At 37.7% G+C, this 17438-nt stretch overlaps 1 protein-coding gene across 2 annotated transcripts; it reads left to right on the top strand.

Moving 5' to 3' along the window:
• The first annotated feature begins 587 nt into the window (after positions 1-587).
• Positions 588-16972, top strand: LOC127643972 (polycystin-2). Of its 2 annotated transcripts, none has more exons than XM_052126931.1 (15): positions 588-1548; positions 2575-2688; positions 3987-4120; positions 4224-4474; positions 4580-4804; positions 6014-6242; positions 6383-6553; positions 6641-6822; positions 8847-8967; positions 10056-10154; positions 10247-10368; positions 10458-10575; positions 10853-11013; positions 11176-11323; positions 13381-16972. In XM_052126931.1, the coding sequence occupies exons 1-15, from the start codon at positions 1161-1163 to the stop codon at positions 13606-13608; spliced, it is 2691 nt and encodes an 896-aa protein (XP_051982891.1). In that variant the 5' UTR covers positions 588-1160; the 3' UTR covers positions 13609-16972. The 2 variants fall into 2 exon arrangements, with proteins under 2 accessions (XP_051982891.1, XP_051982890.1); XM_052126930.1 differs by having other exon boundaries at positions 590-1548; positions 10850-11013.
• Positions 16973-17438: the final 466 nt, after the last annotated feature.

The raw sequence follows: 17438 nt of genomic DNA, 5'->3' as shown, positions 1-17438 counted from the left end.
GAGAGAGAGAGAGAGAGAGAGAGAGAGAGAGAGAGAGAGAGAGAGAGAGAGAGAGAAATACATGTTCAAATGGGGGGGGTCAGAAAAAAATCAGATATAGAAAAAAACATTTTCAAAGAGAGAGAAAAAAATCTTTTCACTTTGCAGTTCAGGACTTCCAGAAATCTTAAAAATATGCTTCAAAATTATTATTATTTTTTTGCTTATTTAAAACTAATGTCTAATTACTTTTTACATTTTCATGCAACGAAAATAATCTCATCCAAATAAAAAATTCTCAAAGTTTTGTGTGGATTTCACTGATTGGTTCATGTAACTGTCACTCATTTTTCCCTTATCCAATCCGGAAGAGGGGCGGCATCTTGTTGCCAGGCAGCAACAGGCCCAAACAACGGCTGATTGAATTTGTGTATCCGAGTAGTAATAAACAAAAAACAAATGTAGCGTCACTCTTTTTTTATATATATATATATATATTATTTTCATCAAGCTCGTGCCACATTTAACATCACAAGGCACATTATTATAACTTTACAAAATAATTGACGGGAAAACTATCTAGACTTGCTTTTTTTTTTTTATCTTAAAAGCATATTTCGGTTATTTTGTGAGTCTTGTGGAAAGTGCGGTGGAGGGAAAGGGAGGAGCTGCGCTAAAAAGGAAAAGTGTTGAAGTTTCCAGAGGTTGATGTCAGTGTAACTGGATTCCTCTAGTCTGGGATTTTAGGAGAACAACTGGGAACAAGATGGCTGAGTCCGGACTGGAAAACTGCTTTTCTCCACTCCCAAAAACGCAGGACTGAAGTTCTCAAAACTATTTCAGAACAAACCACGCACTTCTAAGCTATTTTTTTAGGTTTTGAGTTCGGATGCTGTAGCTGTTTTTCTTTTTGTTGTTGTTTTGTTGGTTGTTTCGTATGAAGAACGCGACGTGTTTCAGTCGGATTTTGGTACTCATCTCTATTGCACAACATCGGAAAAGGACTTCAAGTTGATAAATAACTGAATGTAATCAATTCAAGAACTTTTATGGAAACCAAACCTGCTACTTTGAGTTTTACACCTCATGTAAATTTGGCACACATTACATAAGAGCTTACTTACAACCCTGTGCTAAAGAATGAAATACATCATTGATATACAGTTATATTGAATCGCATAATGAGCTCCAGTCGTGTCCGGCCTCAAGCACCGCAGACCCAGGCGGCATCTGCAGCATCACCTCCGCCTCATGAAGGCATTGAAATGGAAAAAATGCATCATGCAGAAGTGGGCCTGGGGGTGCCCGATGAAACTCCCTCTCCACCCACCTCCACCTCAAGGCAGGCGTGGAGCCGGGATAACCCGGGCTTCGAGCCGGAGGAGGGGATAATGGAGGCGAACTGGCCCCCGGCGAGCCCGGGCCGGGGGTCTGTGTCCACGGCCTCCAGCAGCGGCAGCGGGAGCTTCACTGGCATCAGTGCGCGAATCAACAGAGGACCGTATCCAACTCCACCAGCACAGGACGAACACCGCAGCTGCTGGAAGAGGATACTGCAAAAAATGAGGGGTAGAACGTGAAAATGATTACAAATATAATAAAACCTCTGGAAACCTAATGAGGATGGGCCACAAAGGCATAAAAGGACATAAATAGGCCACAAATGTGAAAATCCTGTCATTATTTAGTCACCCTCATGTTGTACCAAACCGGTATGACAGGCTTATTTATTTTCGTCCGTGGAACACAGATGTTGTTGATTAAAAAACTGAACTTTTACACCCCTACTTTGTAGGCAATATATCATGAATAATTACTATAAAATAATTCTGACTATAAAAAATATTTACTATAAAAATGTATAATTTTGCACACACACACATCAGAATCATTAGGGTTGTATTAGAGATGACAGAGCAGAGCACTACTCCACTCTGAAGCGTTATTTGTATATAATTTATATAATTAAATCACTGCATTTACGCATTAACGATCACACTGGGCCATATAGCGAACTGTTTATCCGGAGAATAATACACGTCAAAATAAAAGCACGATTCATATTAAAAGCTAAATGACTGAAATTGAAGAAATTGCAACAGAAATATATTATAACTGTATAGTAAAATGTAATCCTTACTGTAGAAATAATAATAATTAGTATTATAATAATATGAATGAATAATGACTGTAATAATAATAAAAAAAAAATAAGAAATATATCACAAGCAAGAGTGCCATTGTACTGAATAAAGTTGGTTAAAATATGCAACGGTATGTTGATAAGTAATTGTAAAAAATTTTTGAATATTTTTTTATTAGACACCATTTTGATAATGGAATTAAATTACACTTTAAAACATGAAAATCTGGGGAAAAATATTTATATATATATAAATGGAAAAAAGGATTTTGCGGAAAAATAAAACTTTGAAATTTCATTATCATTCATGTAATAATTGAAGGTTACTACTTATTCCGTGTAGTTATTATTAGTAGCACGGTTTAGGATATCTGAGTAAAGGTGTGTATGGCACACACCTTTGTGTGTCTGTCTTTATGTCAAAGGGAAAATCAAATTGTTTCCTGTTTCAGTACTGTGGGACACTCGTCTTTTGGGTGAGAGCAACAGTAACAGAGAGATGTACCTGAAAACCGTCCTCAGAGAGATGATCACCTACATCCTCTTTCTCGTCACCCTCTGCATATGTAAGTTGAATATTGGACAGTTATTAAAGTGATCATTTTTTTAATACGTTGAGCTATTATTGCACTAAACATTACATTATTATTACTTATACATTTACTTAATGTAATATGCGTGGTACATGTTTGCCAAAGGAAGAGTTTGTCCAGTTAGAGTAATTAATGGGGAAAGTATATGCTTACCATTAACCTTGTTTTACTTTTTGTAACATAATTTTTTTAATTTGGGAGCTAAGTTGCCGCCAGTTCACTTGAAGAATCAGTTGTTGAAATGGAAAGAAAATCTTTTCTTTCTTTACTTCAGCAGTGTTGGCCTTTCTTGCTGAAATAACTACATTTTCATGACAACCATACAAGCAAAATTCTTCTCTTTTTTGACTAGGATACTGTTTAGACCTGATAGTGAACTCCATTTTTATGAATTGAGCAAACAGAAAGTTTGTGGCATCTGGTTTATACACTCTATGCTTTTTAAAGTCACTTTATAACTAAAGTATACAAAACAAATGACAAAACATTAAAGGGATAGTTCACCCAAAATTGAAAACTCTCATCATTTACTCACCCTCATGCCATCTCTGATTTGTATGACATTCTTTTGTCTGCAGAACACAAAGATTTTGAGAAGAATATCTCAGTTCTGAAGGTCCATAAAATGCAAGTGAATGGGTACCAATATTTTGAAGCTCTAAAAATCACATAAAGGCAGCATAACAGTAATCCATAAGACTCCAGTGGTTTAATCCAAGTCTTCAGAAATGATATGATAGGTGTGGCTGAGAGACTTTCACATTCTTCTTTTGTTTTGGCATTCTTTGTGCATATTGCCACCTATTTGGCAGGGAGGATCATTTATATTAAAAAAGGATTTAAATATTGATCTGTTTCACACCCACACCTATCATATGACTTCTGAGGACTTGGATTAAACCACTGGAGTTTTATGGATTACTTTTATGCTGCCTGTATGCGATTTTTGAAGCTTTAAAGTTTTGGTCACCATTCACTTGCATTGTATGGACCTACAGAGCTGAAATATTCTTCTAAAAATCTTTGTCTGTGTTTAGCAGAAGAAAGTCATACACATTTGGGATGGCATGAGAGTGAGTAAATGAAAAGGGAATTTCTTCATTTACTCAAATTCAGTTTTGGATGAACTAACCCTTTCAGATAATATATGGTAAAGTAATTATATCTAGATGTTTTGTTTTCATAATCTATATATGTAAATATATATGTTGATTATAGAAAATCTTTAATGGTGCTAGAACATGTTTGAATATGCCTTTGATTTGCTTTAGTAACCTACGGAATGGTGAGCACCAACATGTACTACTACACCAAAGTCATGTCCCAACTCTTCTTGGATGTGCCATTAACAAATGGAGAACCAACAACCTTCAAGACCCTTTCATCAATGGAGGACCTCTGGAAAGTAATTCTTCGACTATCTATGACACTCTTTTACACTAAGATGCAGATTTGTACTACATGTGTGAATGCTTGAAGACAGACCTTAATCAAATAATTATTCCTAGTTTACAGAAGGGCCTTTTCTTAATGGCATGTACTGGGAGTTATGGTACAACAACAAAATCCTTCCGGAAAACCAAAGCCTGATCTACTATGAAAACCTTCTGTTGGGCGTCCCACGTCTCAGACAGCTCAGAGTGCACAATGAGTCCTGCGCTATCCACGAGGACTTGCACGATGAACTTTATGAATGCTACAACATTTACTCTCCTGGAAATGAAGACAAGGCACCATTCGGACTTAAAAATGGGACTGCGTATGTAAAAACATACCTAAGGCTTATTATGAATAACTGTTCAGTGGTTGATCTTTGGTCTTCTACAGTATGTCTATATGGTTTAGCATGCAGTTTGTCTTTTAGGTGGGTGTACTCAGGGGAGAGAAGCTTGGGTGAGAGCAGTTATTGGGGGCAAGTGTCGACCTATGGAGGTGGGGGTTACTACCAGGATCTGTCCCGTACTCGAGAGAAGACAGCCAATCAGCTGCAGGAGTTAAAAAACAACCTCTGGCTAGACCGTGGCACCAGAGCTGTGTTCCTGGACTTCTCCATCTACAACGGCAATATTAACCTGTTTTGTATTGTCAGGTAATGGATTGAAGCGGGGTTATAAATGCATGATAAACAGGTAAATTGCTGTAATATCACATTTGACTAATATAGGCATCTTAAAGGAATAGTTCACCCAAAATGGAAAATTCACCCTCATGCCATACCAGATATGGATGACTTTCTTAATTTTGCTGAACACAAACAAAGATTTTTAGAAATATATTTCAGCACTGTAGGTCCATACAATGCATGTGAATGGTGACCAGCACTTTGAAGCTCCAAAAGCATATAAAGGCAGCATAAAAGTAATTAATATGGCTACAGTGGATAAATCCATGACTTCAAATGCGATATGATAAATAATTATGTCCTTTTTACTGTAAATCTCCATTTTCACTTTCACTTCCACATTCTTTGATTCACATGCATCATGCATATCCCCACCTACTGGGCAGTGAGGAGAATTTATAGGACTTAAATATTGATCTGTTTCTCACCCACACCTATCATATCAATTCTGAAGACTTGGATTAAACTACTGGAGTCATATGGATTACTTTTATACTGTCTATGTGCTTTTGTGAGCTTCAAAGTTCTGACCACCATTCACTTGCATTGTATGGACCTACAGAGTTGAAATATTCTACTAAAAATCTTAATTTGTGTCTTGCAGAAGAAAAAAAGTCATGCACATCTGGGATGGCATGAGGGTGAGTAAATGATGAGAGAATTTAAATTTTTGGGTGACTATCCCTTTAATACACATTTCTAGTCTTATTTTGCAAGATTCATTAGAATCTTTTATTCAAATGTAAAAACTTATTGCACCTCTGAAACATCTTTTTTTATTTCCGACTTCCAGTAGTCTAGACAATGACTGCAAACCCTAGTATGGAACGCCACTAAATGTATTGGTATTGTTGTATATCTTGTTTCACTCTGAAAAATGACACATTATGGACATAAACTGGCTTATGTCTGTCATTTCATGCTAACTTTAAACGTTGATCAAAACATCTGCTGAATGTCGTTCTAACATGTGACGGGAAACATCCAGGCAATGTACTGCAGATGAGCAAACATTCTAAAAATTACATTAAAATCAAATGTATTGCATCTATGTTTGGAGATGTACAAATGTCATCAGGGTTCATTAGTGTTTTTATGTTTCAACAATCAAACTTTAGTGATCAAAACTTGCTTCACATCAGCCTGAAAGATCTACACCTTTCTGCATTGCTGTAGATTGCTAGTGGAGTTTCCAGCCACAGGAGGCGCTTTGACATCCTGGCAGTTCCAGACTGTACGTCTAATCCGCTACGTATCCAGCTGGGACTACTTTGTGGGCTTCTGTGAAGTGGCCTTCTGCCTCTTTGTGCTGTATTACCTGGTAGAAGAAGTTCTTGAGATCCGCCTGAATCGCTTGCGCTATTTCAAGAGCCTGTGGAACTGCTTAGATGTGTTCATTGTAATGGTAAGTCATAATTCATAGTAAAGACTTTCTATAATCTCTGCCTCTGTATGTTGTGCTCTTGAGCACAACACTTTGGTCCATGTTGATGTAGGTGTCACAGTTTGCCTTTTTTTATTGTATTTGCCATCTCTACATCACAGCTCAGTGTCCCAGCCATCATCATGAACATCTGCAGAACATCAGCGGTCAGTCACAGACTTCACTTCCTGCTGGAGAACCACAGTACATACCCAAACTTTGAGCCCCTGGCTCGCCTCCAGGTTCACTTCAACAATTTGGCTGCTGTCATCGTCTTCCTCTCATGGGTCAAGGTGAGGTCTCAACTTTTGACATGTAATACTCCTTATTTGCTACATTAGAATGTGTAAACAAACAGAAGTGTCTTGCTTCCCCCACAGCTTTTTAAGTTTATTAACTTCAATAAGACCATGAATCAGCTGTCCACCACCATGTCGCGCTGTGCTAAGGACCTGGTGGGCTTCGCCATCATGTTCTTCATCGTCTTCCTGGCCTACGCTCAGCTGGCATATTTAGTGTTTGGAACTCAAGTCGATGACTTTAGCACTTTTCAGGCCTGCATGTGAGTTTGGAGGCCTCGTTTCCTAACACAGTTTTTGTATGAAAAAGGATGTGTACACAAAACCTGCAAAGCCAGTTTAGATTTGTCGATTTAGGATTTTGTAAAGGAATAGTTCACCTAAAAATAAAAATCCTCTCATCATTAACTCACCCTCTTTCTTTCTTTCTGCAGCAGAACACAAACAAAGATTTTTAGAAGAATATCTCAGCTATGTAGGTCCAGACAAGTGAATGGAGACCAAAACTTTGAAGCTCCAAAAAGCACACAAAGGCAGCATAAAATGAATCCATAAGTCTCCAGTTCTTTAATCAATGTCTTCTGAAGCGATCCAATCATGTACCAAAATGTAACTCCTTTTTTACTTTACAATTTGTCATTGCAGTCTCAAAGCAACCTCATGATTTCAAGCTCAATTACACTTCCTAGTGCTTGATGCAGGTGCAGAAGTCTAGATGGCACTAGGAAGTGTAATCGAGCTCGAAATCATGATCGCCAAGGAGATAGCAGATACTAAAATGTACCGTGCAAAAGGAGTTTTTGGTCTGTTCTCACCCAAAACAGATTAGATTCTGCAGAAGACATGGATTAAACCACTGGAGTCCAATGGATTACTTTAGGCTGCCTTTATGTGCTTTTTAGAGCTTCAAAGTTTTGGACCCCATTCCATGCATTGTATGGAGCTACAGAGCTGAAATAGTCTTCTAAAAATCTTTGTTTGTGTTCAGCAGAAGAAAGAAAGTCATACACATCTGGGATGCCACGAGGGTGAGTAAATGATGAGAGAATAAAACATTTTGGGTGAACTATCCCTTTAAGAAGGCTACGTTAGTAAAACGTGTTATTGCAGCAATTTACCTGTTGATCATGACGTGTTTTAGTAAAAAGCCTTTTTATATATAAAATATATCCCCATGTGTGTGTACAAGAATTGTGAACATACAATTTTCAAAGCATCAGACAAAGAGGACAATTCATGTACACACACACACACATTGAGATATATTGAAAATATATACACAAATACGTCATATATATATACACAAAGCCTGGAGTGGACATCTGTTTTGGTAAAGTGGCCTCATCGGGCTTTAAGTAATGCATATTACGGGCATATACATTGTAGCTACTCCTTTTGAGATACAATGTTCCGCGTTGATTTGGTCTTTGTATCTTTTAAGCCCAGAAATAGTTGTGTACTCAATTTGTCACAAAAGTGTATATGTGACGGATGGGACTATTCTGCAATTGCCTAAAGTATTGTATTGCTCTACAAAGGTAGATACTTTTTCTAAACTGAATAAAGGTTGAGCTTATTATACATATTTTATTTGACCAGATCTACTTCCTTGTTAATTTATTGTTTAATTTAACACACTCTACATCAGCTTGTTTTTGCTCGCGTGTAATTGATTACCCCTCCGCATGTCAATGATGACGAGATCTACTTTTATATTTAATTTCATCACTGATAAGGTTTACCTGCAAACCGAGTAGCACCGAACATCACAAGCAGCCTCAAGAATGGACACGAGGTGGCTGTATAACCCTTTTCCTTGAGCAGAATATTGCACTACAGATCGCTAAGTATGTTCAAAGTGGAAAGCGAGAGCTAGAAAGAGCGCACTCGCCTGCATGGTTGCCAGATTGTACAAAATAATTATAATATTAGGAGGAATATTTCCAATTTGCTCAAGTATAAATCTCAAATTGGGGTGTTGCACTAAAAAATAAAAAGATTTCCGTGAAGTGTTTTAGATGGTAACTTAAAAGTGAAATAATTTGTAATGCGATTACTTTTCCCATGAAGTAATGTTTCCTCTAAAGTAAAAAACTTTAGAGAAGTAATTGTAATTTGTAGTGGATTACTATTTTTAAGTAATTTACCCAACAACTGGGAAAGGAGTTTAAGTTCAGGGATATAAATAAAACTTAAGGAGTTTTATTGTATTTTTTTCTTGTGAAAGGATTGTGATTAAATATGATTATTACATTTGTTTATAATGTTTTTGGTTTCCTGTTGACAGTTTCACCCAGTTCCGGATCATTCTGGGAGATTTTGACTTCTCAGAGATTGAGGAAGCAGACAGAGTGTTGGGACCCATTTATTTCACCACCTTTGTGTTCTTCATCTTCATGATTCTATTGGTAAACACCACAAGGAGAACGCAAAATATAACATAAATCGTAAAGTAATGTCAAAATGTCAATTCATTTACTCTTTATATTTTTACTTAGCAGTGGGTATAACTAGGTGTATAGTTAGGGGTGGGCTTTTATCCAAAGTGGCTTACAGAGCACTTATTACAGGGACAATTCCCTGGAGCAACCTGGAGTTAAGTGCCTTCCCCACAGCCACCACAGTGGTGGTGGCTGTGGGGATCTAACCAGCAACCTTCTGCTTACAAGATGTGTGCTTTAGACCACTACGCCACCACCACTCGTTTTATATCACTATAACAATATACATTGGGATATGGTAATTGTTATCTGGAAAATCCATAAAAATTGGTTTATATATAAAATAATCATATTTTAATGTCTATTTTTGGATAGTACAGTCAGTGAATGAAATACTAGCATATTGCTAAATTTCACATTATGCCACATTACAGTCTCAGTCTGATATGTGGTTGATCAATATTATTTAAAAAAATATGTATATATATATATATAGCCAATGAAAATAAACACTTACGTATAGGCACTTAATTATTTTAGTCTTGTCTTTAGAGAATATACAAATACCTGAAGGCAAACATGGCCGGTTTGTTTCCTAATATCTAACATCATTCAAACAGAATTTCAATAAGGTTGATATGAGTTCAAAAACCCTTTGTTTGGCCACATGACACAATACCGTACCTGTTTGAATGTCGCGCTGTCTAGCCGTTTGACCTCCTTAATAGCGCTTTATGTAAAAAAATAAACTCAGTATAATTCAAATGAGTTTTGTGGTCTGCAGCGCGATATCGAGAGAAGCTAGGTTGAGTACCGGAAATGATCCCACTGTCCGCTCTCCTCTCTGGAGCAAAAATATCGGGAAGCCTGCGTGACTCGTGTGCATTTGCATTCTCCAGAGATAGTGCGCGCAACACTCACGTGAAGCATTTGCTCCGCAAGAGGAATGTCATTGAATTTGCTGAATTAGCAAAATCTCGTATTGCCAAGTCATATCGCCCAGCCCTATGTATGGTCTTTTTTTCACTACATGTGTTATATTTTGATTTGTTCAGAATATGTTCTTGGCCATCATCAATGACACTTACTCTGAGGTGAAAGCTGATATGGCCCAGCAGAGGTCAGAGATGGAGATAACAGACCTGATCAAGAAGGTATGAGCAAACAAAATGTAAATTCAACCAAGAAATGGACCTATATAATTTGCAATATATCTACATTTGATCTTTCCCCCTTTCTGTTTCAGGGCTATAACAGGGCAATGGTAAAACTCAAACTGAAGAAGACCTCGGTCAATGATATTCCAGACAACTTACACCAGGCTGGGGGCAAACTCAGCTTTGATGAGCTCCGGCAAGACCTCAGAGGGTGAGAAATGTTTACTTCAGCAAAGTGATACAGAACAGCAAGGAAAAACATTTTTACATTGTAACTAATGTTTTCGTGTGTACTTGTAGAAAGGGCCATTCGGATGCTGAAATTGAAGCCATCTTTGCTAAGTACGACCTTGATGGAGATCAGGAACTGTCCGAGCATGAACATCAACAGATGAGAGATGACCTGGAGAAAGAGAGAGTGAGTGAGAAAACTAATAGAAATTAATGGAGTGCAATATTTGTTTTTAGAAATGTTTTGTTTTCAGAAAAAATGAAAAACAAGTACAGTAGAGTTGCATAGACAAAAGGGTTGACTTCAAATGAAGCTGAAGTGTTTAAACTGAATCTCACCTTTGTACAAAAATGAGGACAGAACAACACTTTTAGAAAAGATTTAAACAATTACCCGAATCAGTAAATGGACAAATAAACACACTGCAGCAGATTCTTAGTATGTATTAAACACACGCCAGGAGGACTTGGATCTGGAGCACAGTTCACTGCCCAGACCAGTGAGTGGCCGGAGCTTCTCCCGCAGTCAGGACGACTCCGAGGAGGACGATGATGAGGACAGCGGACACAGCTCTCGTCGCCGTGGCAGCAGCTCAGGAGGCGTGTCATATGAGGAGTTCCAAGTGTAAATTTTGCTTATCCCTACTTCTACAAAACACGTGTTTAAAATGTTCTGCTAGCTTTAAAAACTGCCAATTTCTACAATTTGTACTAACAAATTGTTTATATGACACGATTTGTTTTTACCTCAAAATGTAAGGATTGTATGTTTCCTGTGGTTTATCAGGCTTGTGCGTAGAGTGGACCGTATGGAGCATTCTATCGGCAGCATTGTGTCAAAAATAGATGCGGTTATTGTGAAGTTAGAGGCCATGGAGAGAGCCAAGATGAAGAGGAGAGATGTGCTTGGACGAATCCTGGATGGAGTCATGGAGGTGATGAAAGAAACTCTTAAAGGGAGAGATCACATGAAAATCAAAATTCTGTCATCATCAGGGCCTGGGTAGCTCAGCGAGTATTGATGCTGACTACCACTCCTGGAGTCGCGAGTTCGAATCCAGGGCGTGCTGAGTGACTCCAGCCAGGTCTCCTAAGCAACCAAATTGGCCCGGTTGCTAGGGAGGGTAGAGTCACATGGGGTAACCTCCTCGTGGTTCTTGCTCTCGGTGGGGCACGTAGTGAGTTGTGTGTGGATGCTGCATAGAATAGCGTGAGCCTCCACACGCACTACGTCTCCGTGGTAACGCGCCCAACAAGCAATGTGATAAGATGCACGGATTGACGGTCTCAGAAGCGGAGGCAACTGAGATTCGTCCTCCGCCACACGGATTGAGGCGAGTCACTACACCAACACGAGGACTTAGAGCGCATTAGGAATTGGGCATTCCAAATGGGGAGAAAAAGAAAAAATTATGTCATCATTTACTCACCCTCATGTTGTTCCAAACACATGTGAACACAAAAAGAGATGTGTAAGGCAGAATGTTAGCCTCAGTCACTATTCACTTTCATTGTATTTAAAAAACGATGCAATGAAAGTGAATGGTGAATGAGGCTAACGTCCTGCCTAATGTATTTTTTGGTGTTACACAGAGGAAAGAAAGTTATACAGGTTTGGAACAATGGACATTTCCATAGTGAATATATTTTTTTCTAGTTACTGTATAATGGGCTCTGAAATATTTTATTAGCTTGAAATTAGTTCAATATCTCTGAAAATGTCTGAAAATCCTTACTATGAGGGCTTGTTTAAGGACCCGTCAATGAACACCTGCGTCAGACATGCTTGTGTCGTGTCTCGGGTGCGTTGCATCATAAACATAAAATGTTTAGTTCACTGTGTCAAGTTAAATATAGTTTAATACTTAAGAGCACATCTTGAGATCCCTTAGTTCAGATTTGCGATCCATCAAGTGTTTTGAAAGAAAGAACGTAACACATGTTAGAGTTGTTTTGCTGCTGGATGGTTGTTTCTTCACTGTATAAACTGCCTGTTGCTCATACAGATGAAGTTTCATTTACTGCCCTCTGGAGTAAACAGGTGGTACTACAAGCTTGCATTTCTCAGGAATCTTGCTTATTACGGTTTGGGGGCATTGCGATTAATTGCGTTAATTTTTAACGCATTATTATTTGTCAAATTAATCACACTGAATTAACTCGACACATCACATTGGTTATATCGACAACCCTAATTTTAACGCTTGTATTACAGACCAACCTACATTTACAATGTGAATAGCTTGCTCGGTTGCTCACCTAATAGATTATTGGACTTTGAATTTGAAAGATTGAGGTTCGAGTTCAGTCAATCACGCAAGCTGACACATAAGACGAAAGTGTCATAGAAGCAACATGAAATGACATGGTTGCTTCAGAAAATGGTGCATTTGCTTTGAGGTTTAGATGTTGGTTAATGGTATGGATGTCTGTTTTGTTTTCATCTCATTTGCTTTTAGGACATTTTTGGTTAGGTTTAGGTTCAAGTTTAGGTTAGGGAGTTACATTTTTCTCATTAAAACCTCTATCTAACATTCCTCCTAATTACGACACCATTTCACTCACTTTTGGCGCCCCCCGCTGGACATTTCACTCTAGGGAAAAGTGTAATACAGCGCTTAATATCTTCTTGCAAAAATGTGGCCACGGTATCGTAATTTGAATGAGATCAGGCTGATTTTTCAAGTCTTGCTATGGTCTTAAACATTTAATTGGCTTGAATTTGCTCTGTAAGTGTAGTCTCTATAAATAATTTTTAAAACCCTTATCCAGTAATCCAAGTAATTGGAAAAGTCATGCAAAAATCATTGAAATTCATTAGTCAATATTGTAAGTGTGAGATCCCCGATTTGTACATTTATGCATTTGAAACATAAATTGAATGCTTATAAAGTTAAAAAGACAAAAAAAAAAAAAAATGTCAGCATTAGCATCATGCTAAAGTTTACCAATTATTTTATCATGGCTAACATTCCATCCTCTCCTTTTCCAGGATGAGAGGATGGGCAGAGATCCAGAGCCGCATCGGGAGCAGCTGGACAGGCTGGTGAGAGAAGAGCTGGAGCGCTGGGAGTCTGATGACACAATATCACAGGTCAGCCACAATCAGGCCACACCAATCGCAATAGCCGCTCAGCTCCGCCCACGCAGTTCCCGCTCACCCTCATCGCTGTCCAATGAAGTCCCGGATGGTGCGGCCAATGGGGCTGCCCATATGTGAGGGGTTTCAGTTGTATATAAGTGTTCCGCAATTTGTTCTCAAGGGTCATATCTAGTGCAGTGCATTCGGCAAATCTATGAAGTAAAATTTCTGAATGTTGGTTTCAAAATTTCAGGGTTGACCATTGTTCCACAGGGCCACAGCTGTAGAATTAAATAGTCCTACACAAAAGCTATTTATTTGTTTCTTTATATTAAAGTTAATTGGGGCTTTTGTCTGTAGCCAACCTATGCTTTATAATGAAAATATGAAGATAAATCGAAGTGTTTGTAAATAAGCAACAAGGACTTTCTAAAACATCAGATTTTTGTCACATTTTCTTCATTACTTTTTTAAAATAATTTGATTGGATATTCTAATGAAGCTAATTTGTTTTTATGATCAGTCAGTGGATTCTCAATTTTAGTTTATACCACATATTAATTTGTTAATAATTAAATGCATTTTCATTTGAGGTATACTTTACATATTGTACTGTGGTAATAAAAAGTATGTGATCCCTTTGGAATTAGCTGGTTTTCTGCATTAATTGGTCATAAAATATGATCTCATCTACATCAAATTGTACAGTTATAATCTTTCATGTCTTTATTGAACACATCCTATTAAACATCCACAGTTCTGTGGAAAGAAAAGTATGTGAACCCTTGGATTTACTAACTGGCAGACCCTCCTCTGGCAGCAATAACCTCAACCAAGTGTTTCTGGTAGATGCGGATTAGACCTGCACAACGTTCAGAGGGAATGTTTGACCATTCTTACAGAACTGCTTCAGCTCAGCCATATTCTTAGGATGTCTGGTGTGACCAGCTCTCTTGAGGTCATTCCACTGTATCTCTATTGGGTTAAGATCTGAGCTCTGACTGGACCACTCCAAAAGGTGGATTTTCCTTTTTTGAAGCCATTCTGTAGTTGATTTACTTCGATGTTTAGGGTCATTGTCCTGCTGCATCACCCAACGTCTACTGAGCTTCAGCTGGCGCTCAGCCACTCTGACATTATCCTGTCGGATATCTTGATAAACTTGGGAATTCATTTTTCCCTCAATGATGGCAAGCGGTCTAGGCCCCAAATCATGATGCTCCCTCCACCGTACTTCACCATTTTGATTATGTTTTCATGTTGGTATTTGGTGCCTTTTTTACACCATACGTAGTGCTGAATGTTCTTCCTAAACAATTCAATCTTTAGTTTCATCAGTCCACAAACCACTTTCCCAGTAGCGTTGAGGAGTGTCAAAGTGGTCTTTGGCAAACTTGTTTTGGAAAGCAGCAGCTTCCTTCGTGGCATCTTACCATGGACACCATGCCTGTTTAATGTTTTCCGTATAGTAGACTCATGAACCAGTTCAAATGATACCATCTAGTCTTTATCTGTCACTCTAGGGTTCTTTTTTTACTTCATTCAGGATTCCGTGTTGTTCCCTTTGAGTAATCTTGGCTGGACGGCCACTTCTAGAGAGAGTAGCTACAGTACTAAATCAATATAGACAGTTTGTCTAACTGTGGACAGATGAATATCTAAGCTCTTCGAGATAATTTTGTAACCCTTTCCAGCTTTATGCAAAGCAACAATTCATGATCTCTTCTGAGATACCTCTTTTGTGAGGCATGATCCACATCAGCTGATGCTTCTTGTGAATAGCAAACTCAAAAAGTTTGAGTGCTTTTTACAAGTCAAAGTATCTCTAACCCACACCTCCAAACTCGTTTCATTAACTGGATGCCAGGTTTGCCAACTCATAACTCTAGTTAGCTTTTGTTGACTTCATTAGACTAGGGGTTTGCATACTTTTTCCAACCTACGCTGTGAATGTTTGAATGATGTATTCAATATGTACAAAGAACAACTCAACCATTTTGTGTATTATTAACAGATTGTGTTTGCTCGTTATTGTAACTTAGATGAAGATCAAACCAGATTTTGAGACAAATGTATTCATGAATGCCGGTAATTCCAATTCCATACTTTTACTTGCCACTTTATATAACTAATTCATTTAGATGCTCAAGTAAATGTATCTTGTTTGAAGAATGTTTATTTTTACAGGAAAACAAGACAAAAATCCTCAGAAGGAAAATGCTTTTTGCAGTGCACTGGCTATGGTCATTTTATTCTTTTATTTCTTTATTTTTGCTTAAAAAAACATCTATGCTGTTTTATGTGTAAACATGCGCTATATGGATGAGTTGCACCATATCTCACTGTTTTTCAATGTCTTTGAGTGTCAAGTTTTTAGATGCCCCGTCACGCTTTGTTTCAATGCATCTTGCTTATTTTAATGCAAGATCATTTTCGGTCTGAACGGCCCCTTAAACGACATATCCATTATATTAGATTATCAGCATAATCTTTAACTATTCTTTGCTTCTACTCTATTTCATCTTTGAAACGGTCAAGTTGGTAAAAAGTAATCCTTTATATCACAGTTTTGTTCTGTATCTTGCTATGATCGAGTGCACTGCTTAGAACGTAAAGCGTTAGAAATATATATAGAGTTAGATATTGGATCCAAGCACTAACTAACCGACTGTATTTCTCCAGTTTTTTCATCAGTTATGAAGAAAGCCATTTGACATTTAGAATTATGAATGTAATGATTAATGAGATTGCGAAGATGTTATATGGTCATATTCAGTAAGGACCAATTCTTTTCAATACGTGGTCAAGCAGAAGAAATGCATGCACAATCCTGCATAGCTATTCATAAACATAACACATACCTTATTAAGCATTGCAAAGGATGAATGTGGTCACACATAGTTGTATCTATACAGTATAAACTTGGATTACACACATCTTTTTACTATATATTTTCTAGAAGAGCTTTAGTGCAATTTTCACTGAAATATGAAATATGGTTTGCTGTGCATATTTTGTTTTTTTTGTTTGTTTACTTTTTAATTTAATACATTTTAAGTGTTGCATGTGCTGTTATATGTGTCTATAATATGCATCAATTCTAAACTTTAATAATTATGGGTCTCAAATCATTTTGATACTTATAACAACTTGAAACAAACTTCGATTCGGAGTGCATCTGATTTCATGGGAAACCCATGTGTGTTTTTCTCAAGGCAGGATTTACAAAGCTATTCGCTGGTGCCTAAAGGTGAAGTGTAATGTCTGCCATTGTTTGGTCAAACAGATAGTCCTGTCCCAAACAAACACATTTTCGTTTGGTGCCAGTAGTGGTGCAGAAATGACCCAGGTCACCTTTAAGCAAAATAAAAAGTCCATGGTATCTTTTCTATATTTTTGCCTTTTTGCAATTTAAGTAAATAGCTTTGTAACTCTTGCCTATTATGTACTATGCTTTATGGTGCTTTATAATAATATCACATTCATTTGAAATAAAATCCACCCAACCTCATAATGTCCTCGTTATTTGGTAACAAAGCATATTTATCTTGATCCCAATCAAAATGCACCCTAACAAAGCATTTATAACTCATGCCAGAGTAAGATCTGCACTAATCTGTACAATAAAGGGATATTGTGTCGTTATTACCCACAGATACGATGGATTTCAGCAAACACAGTGAAATGTGTGCTCATAGCACAGGACTGGGGTTTTCTAATCTTCTCATTGATGTTAGCTGGCGGTGGATTAGACCACATTAAAATAGATTAGACCTGGATTTCCAGGGATTGAATGGTACCAGGTTCGTACACGTCTTGCCAGAGGCATGCTCTTTGAAATGTGAAAATCCTACCCTCGTCCTGTTTGCAACATGGAAACAGGACTAATGGACCCCCCCCCAAAGAAACAGCAATAGATACAAATGGCTAATGTAATACGTTTCATTTAATATTTACGCTTATATTAG

This window comes from Xyrauchen texanus, chromosome 5 (genome assembly GCF_025860055.1).
Source record: "Xyrauchen texanus isolate HMW12.3.18 chromosome 5, RBS_HiC_50CHRs, whole genome shotgun sequence".
Classification (NCBI taxonomy): domain Eukaryota; kingdom Metazoa; phylum Chordata; class Actinopteri; order Cypriniformes; family Catostomidae; genus Xyrauchen; species Xyrauchen texanus.
The sequence above is the reverse complement of the archived record's forward strand: the minus strand, read 5'-3'. Positions and strand labels throughout refer to the sequence as shown.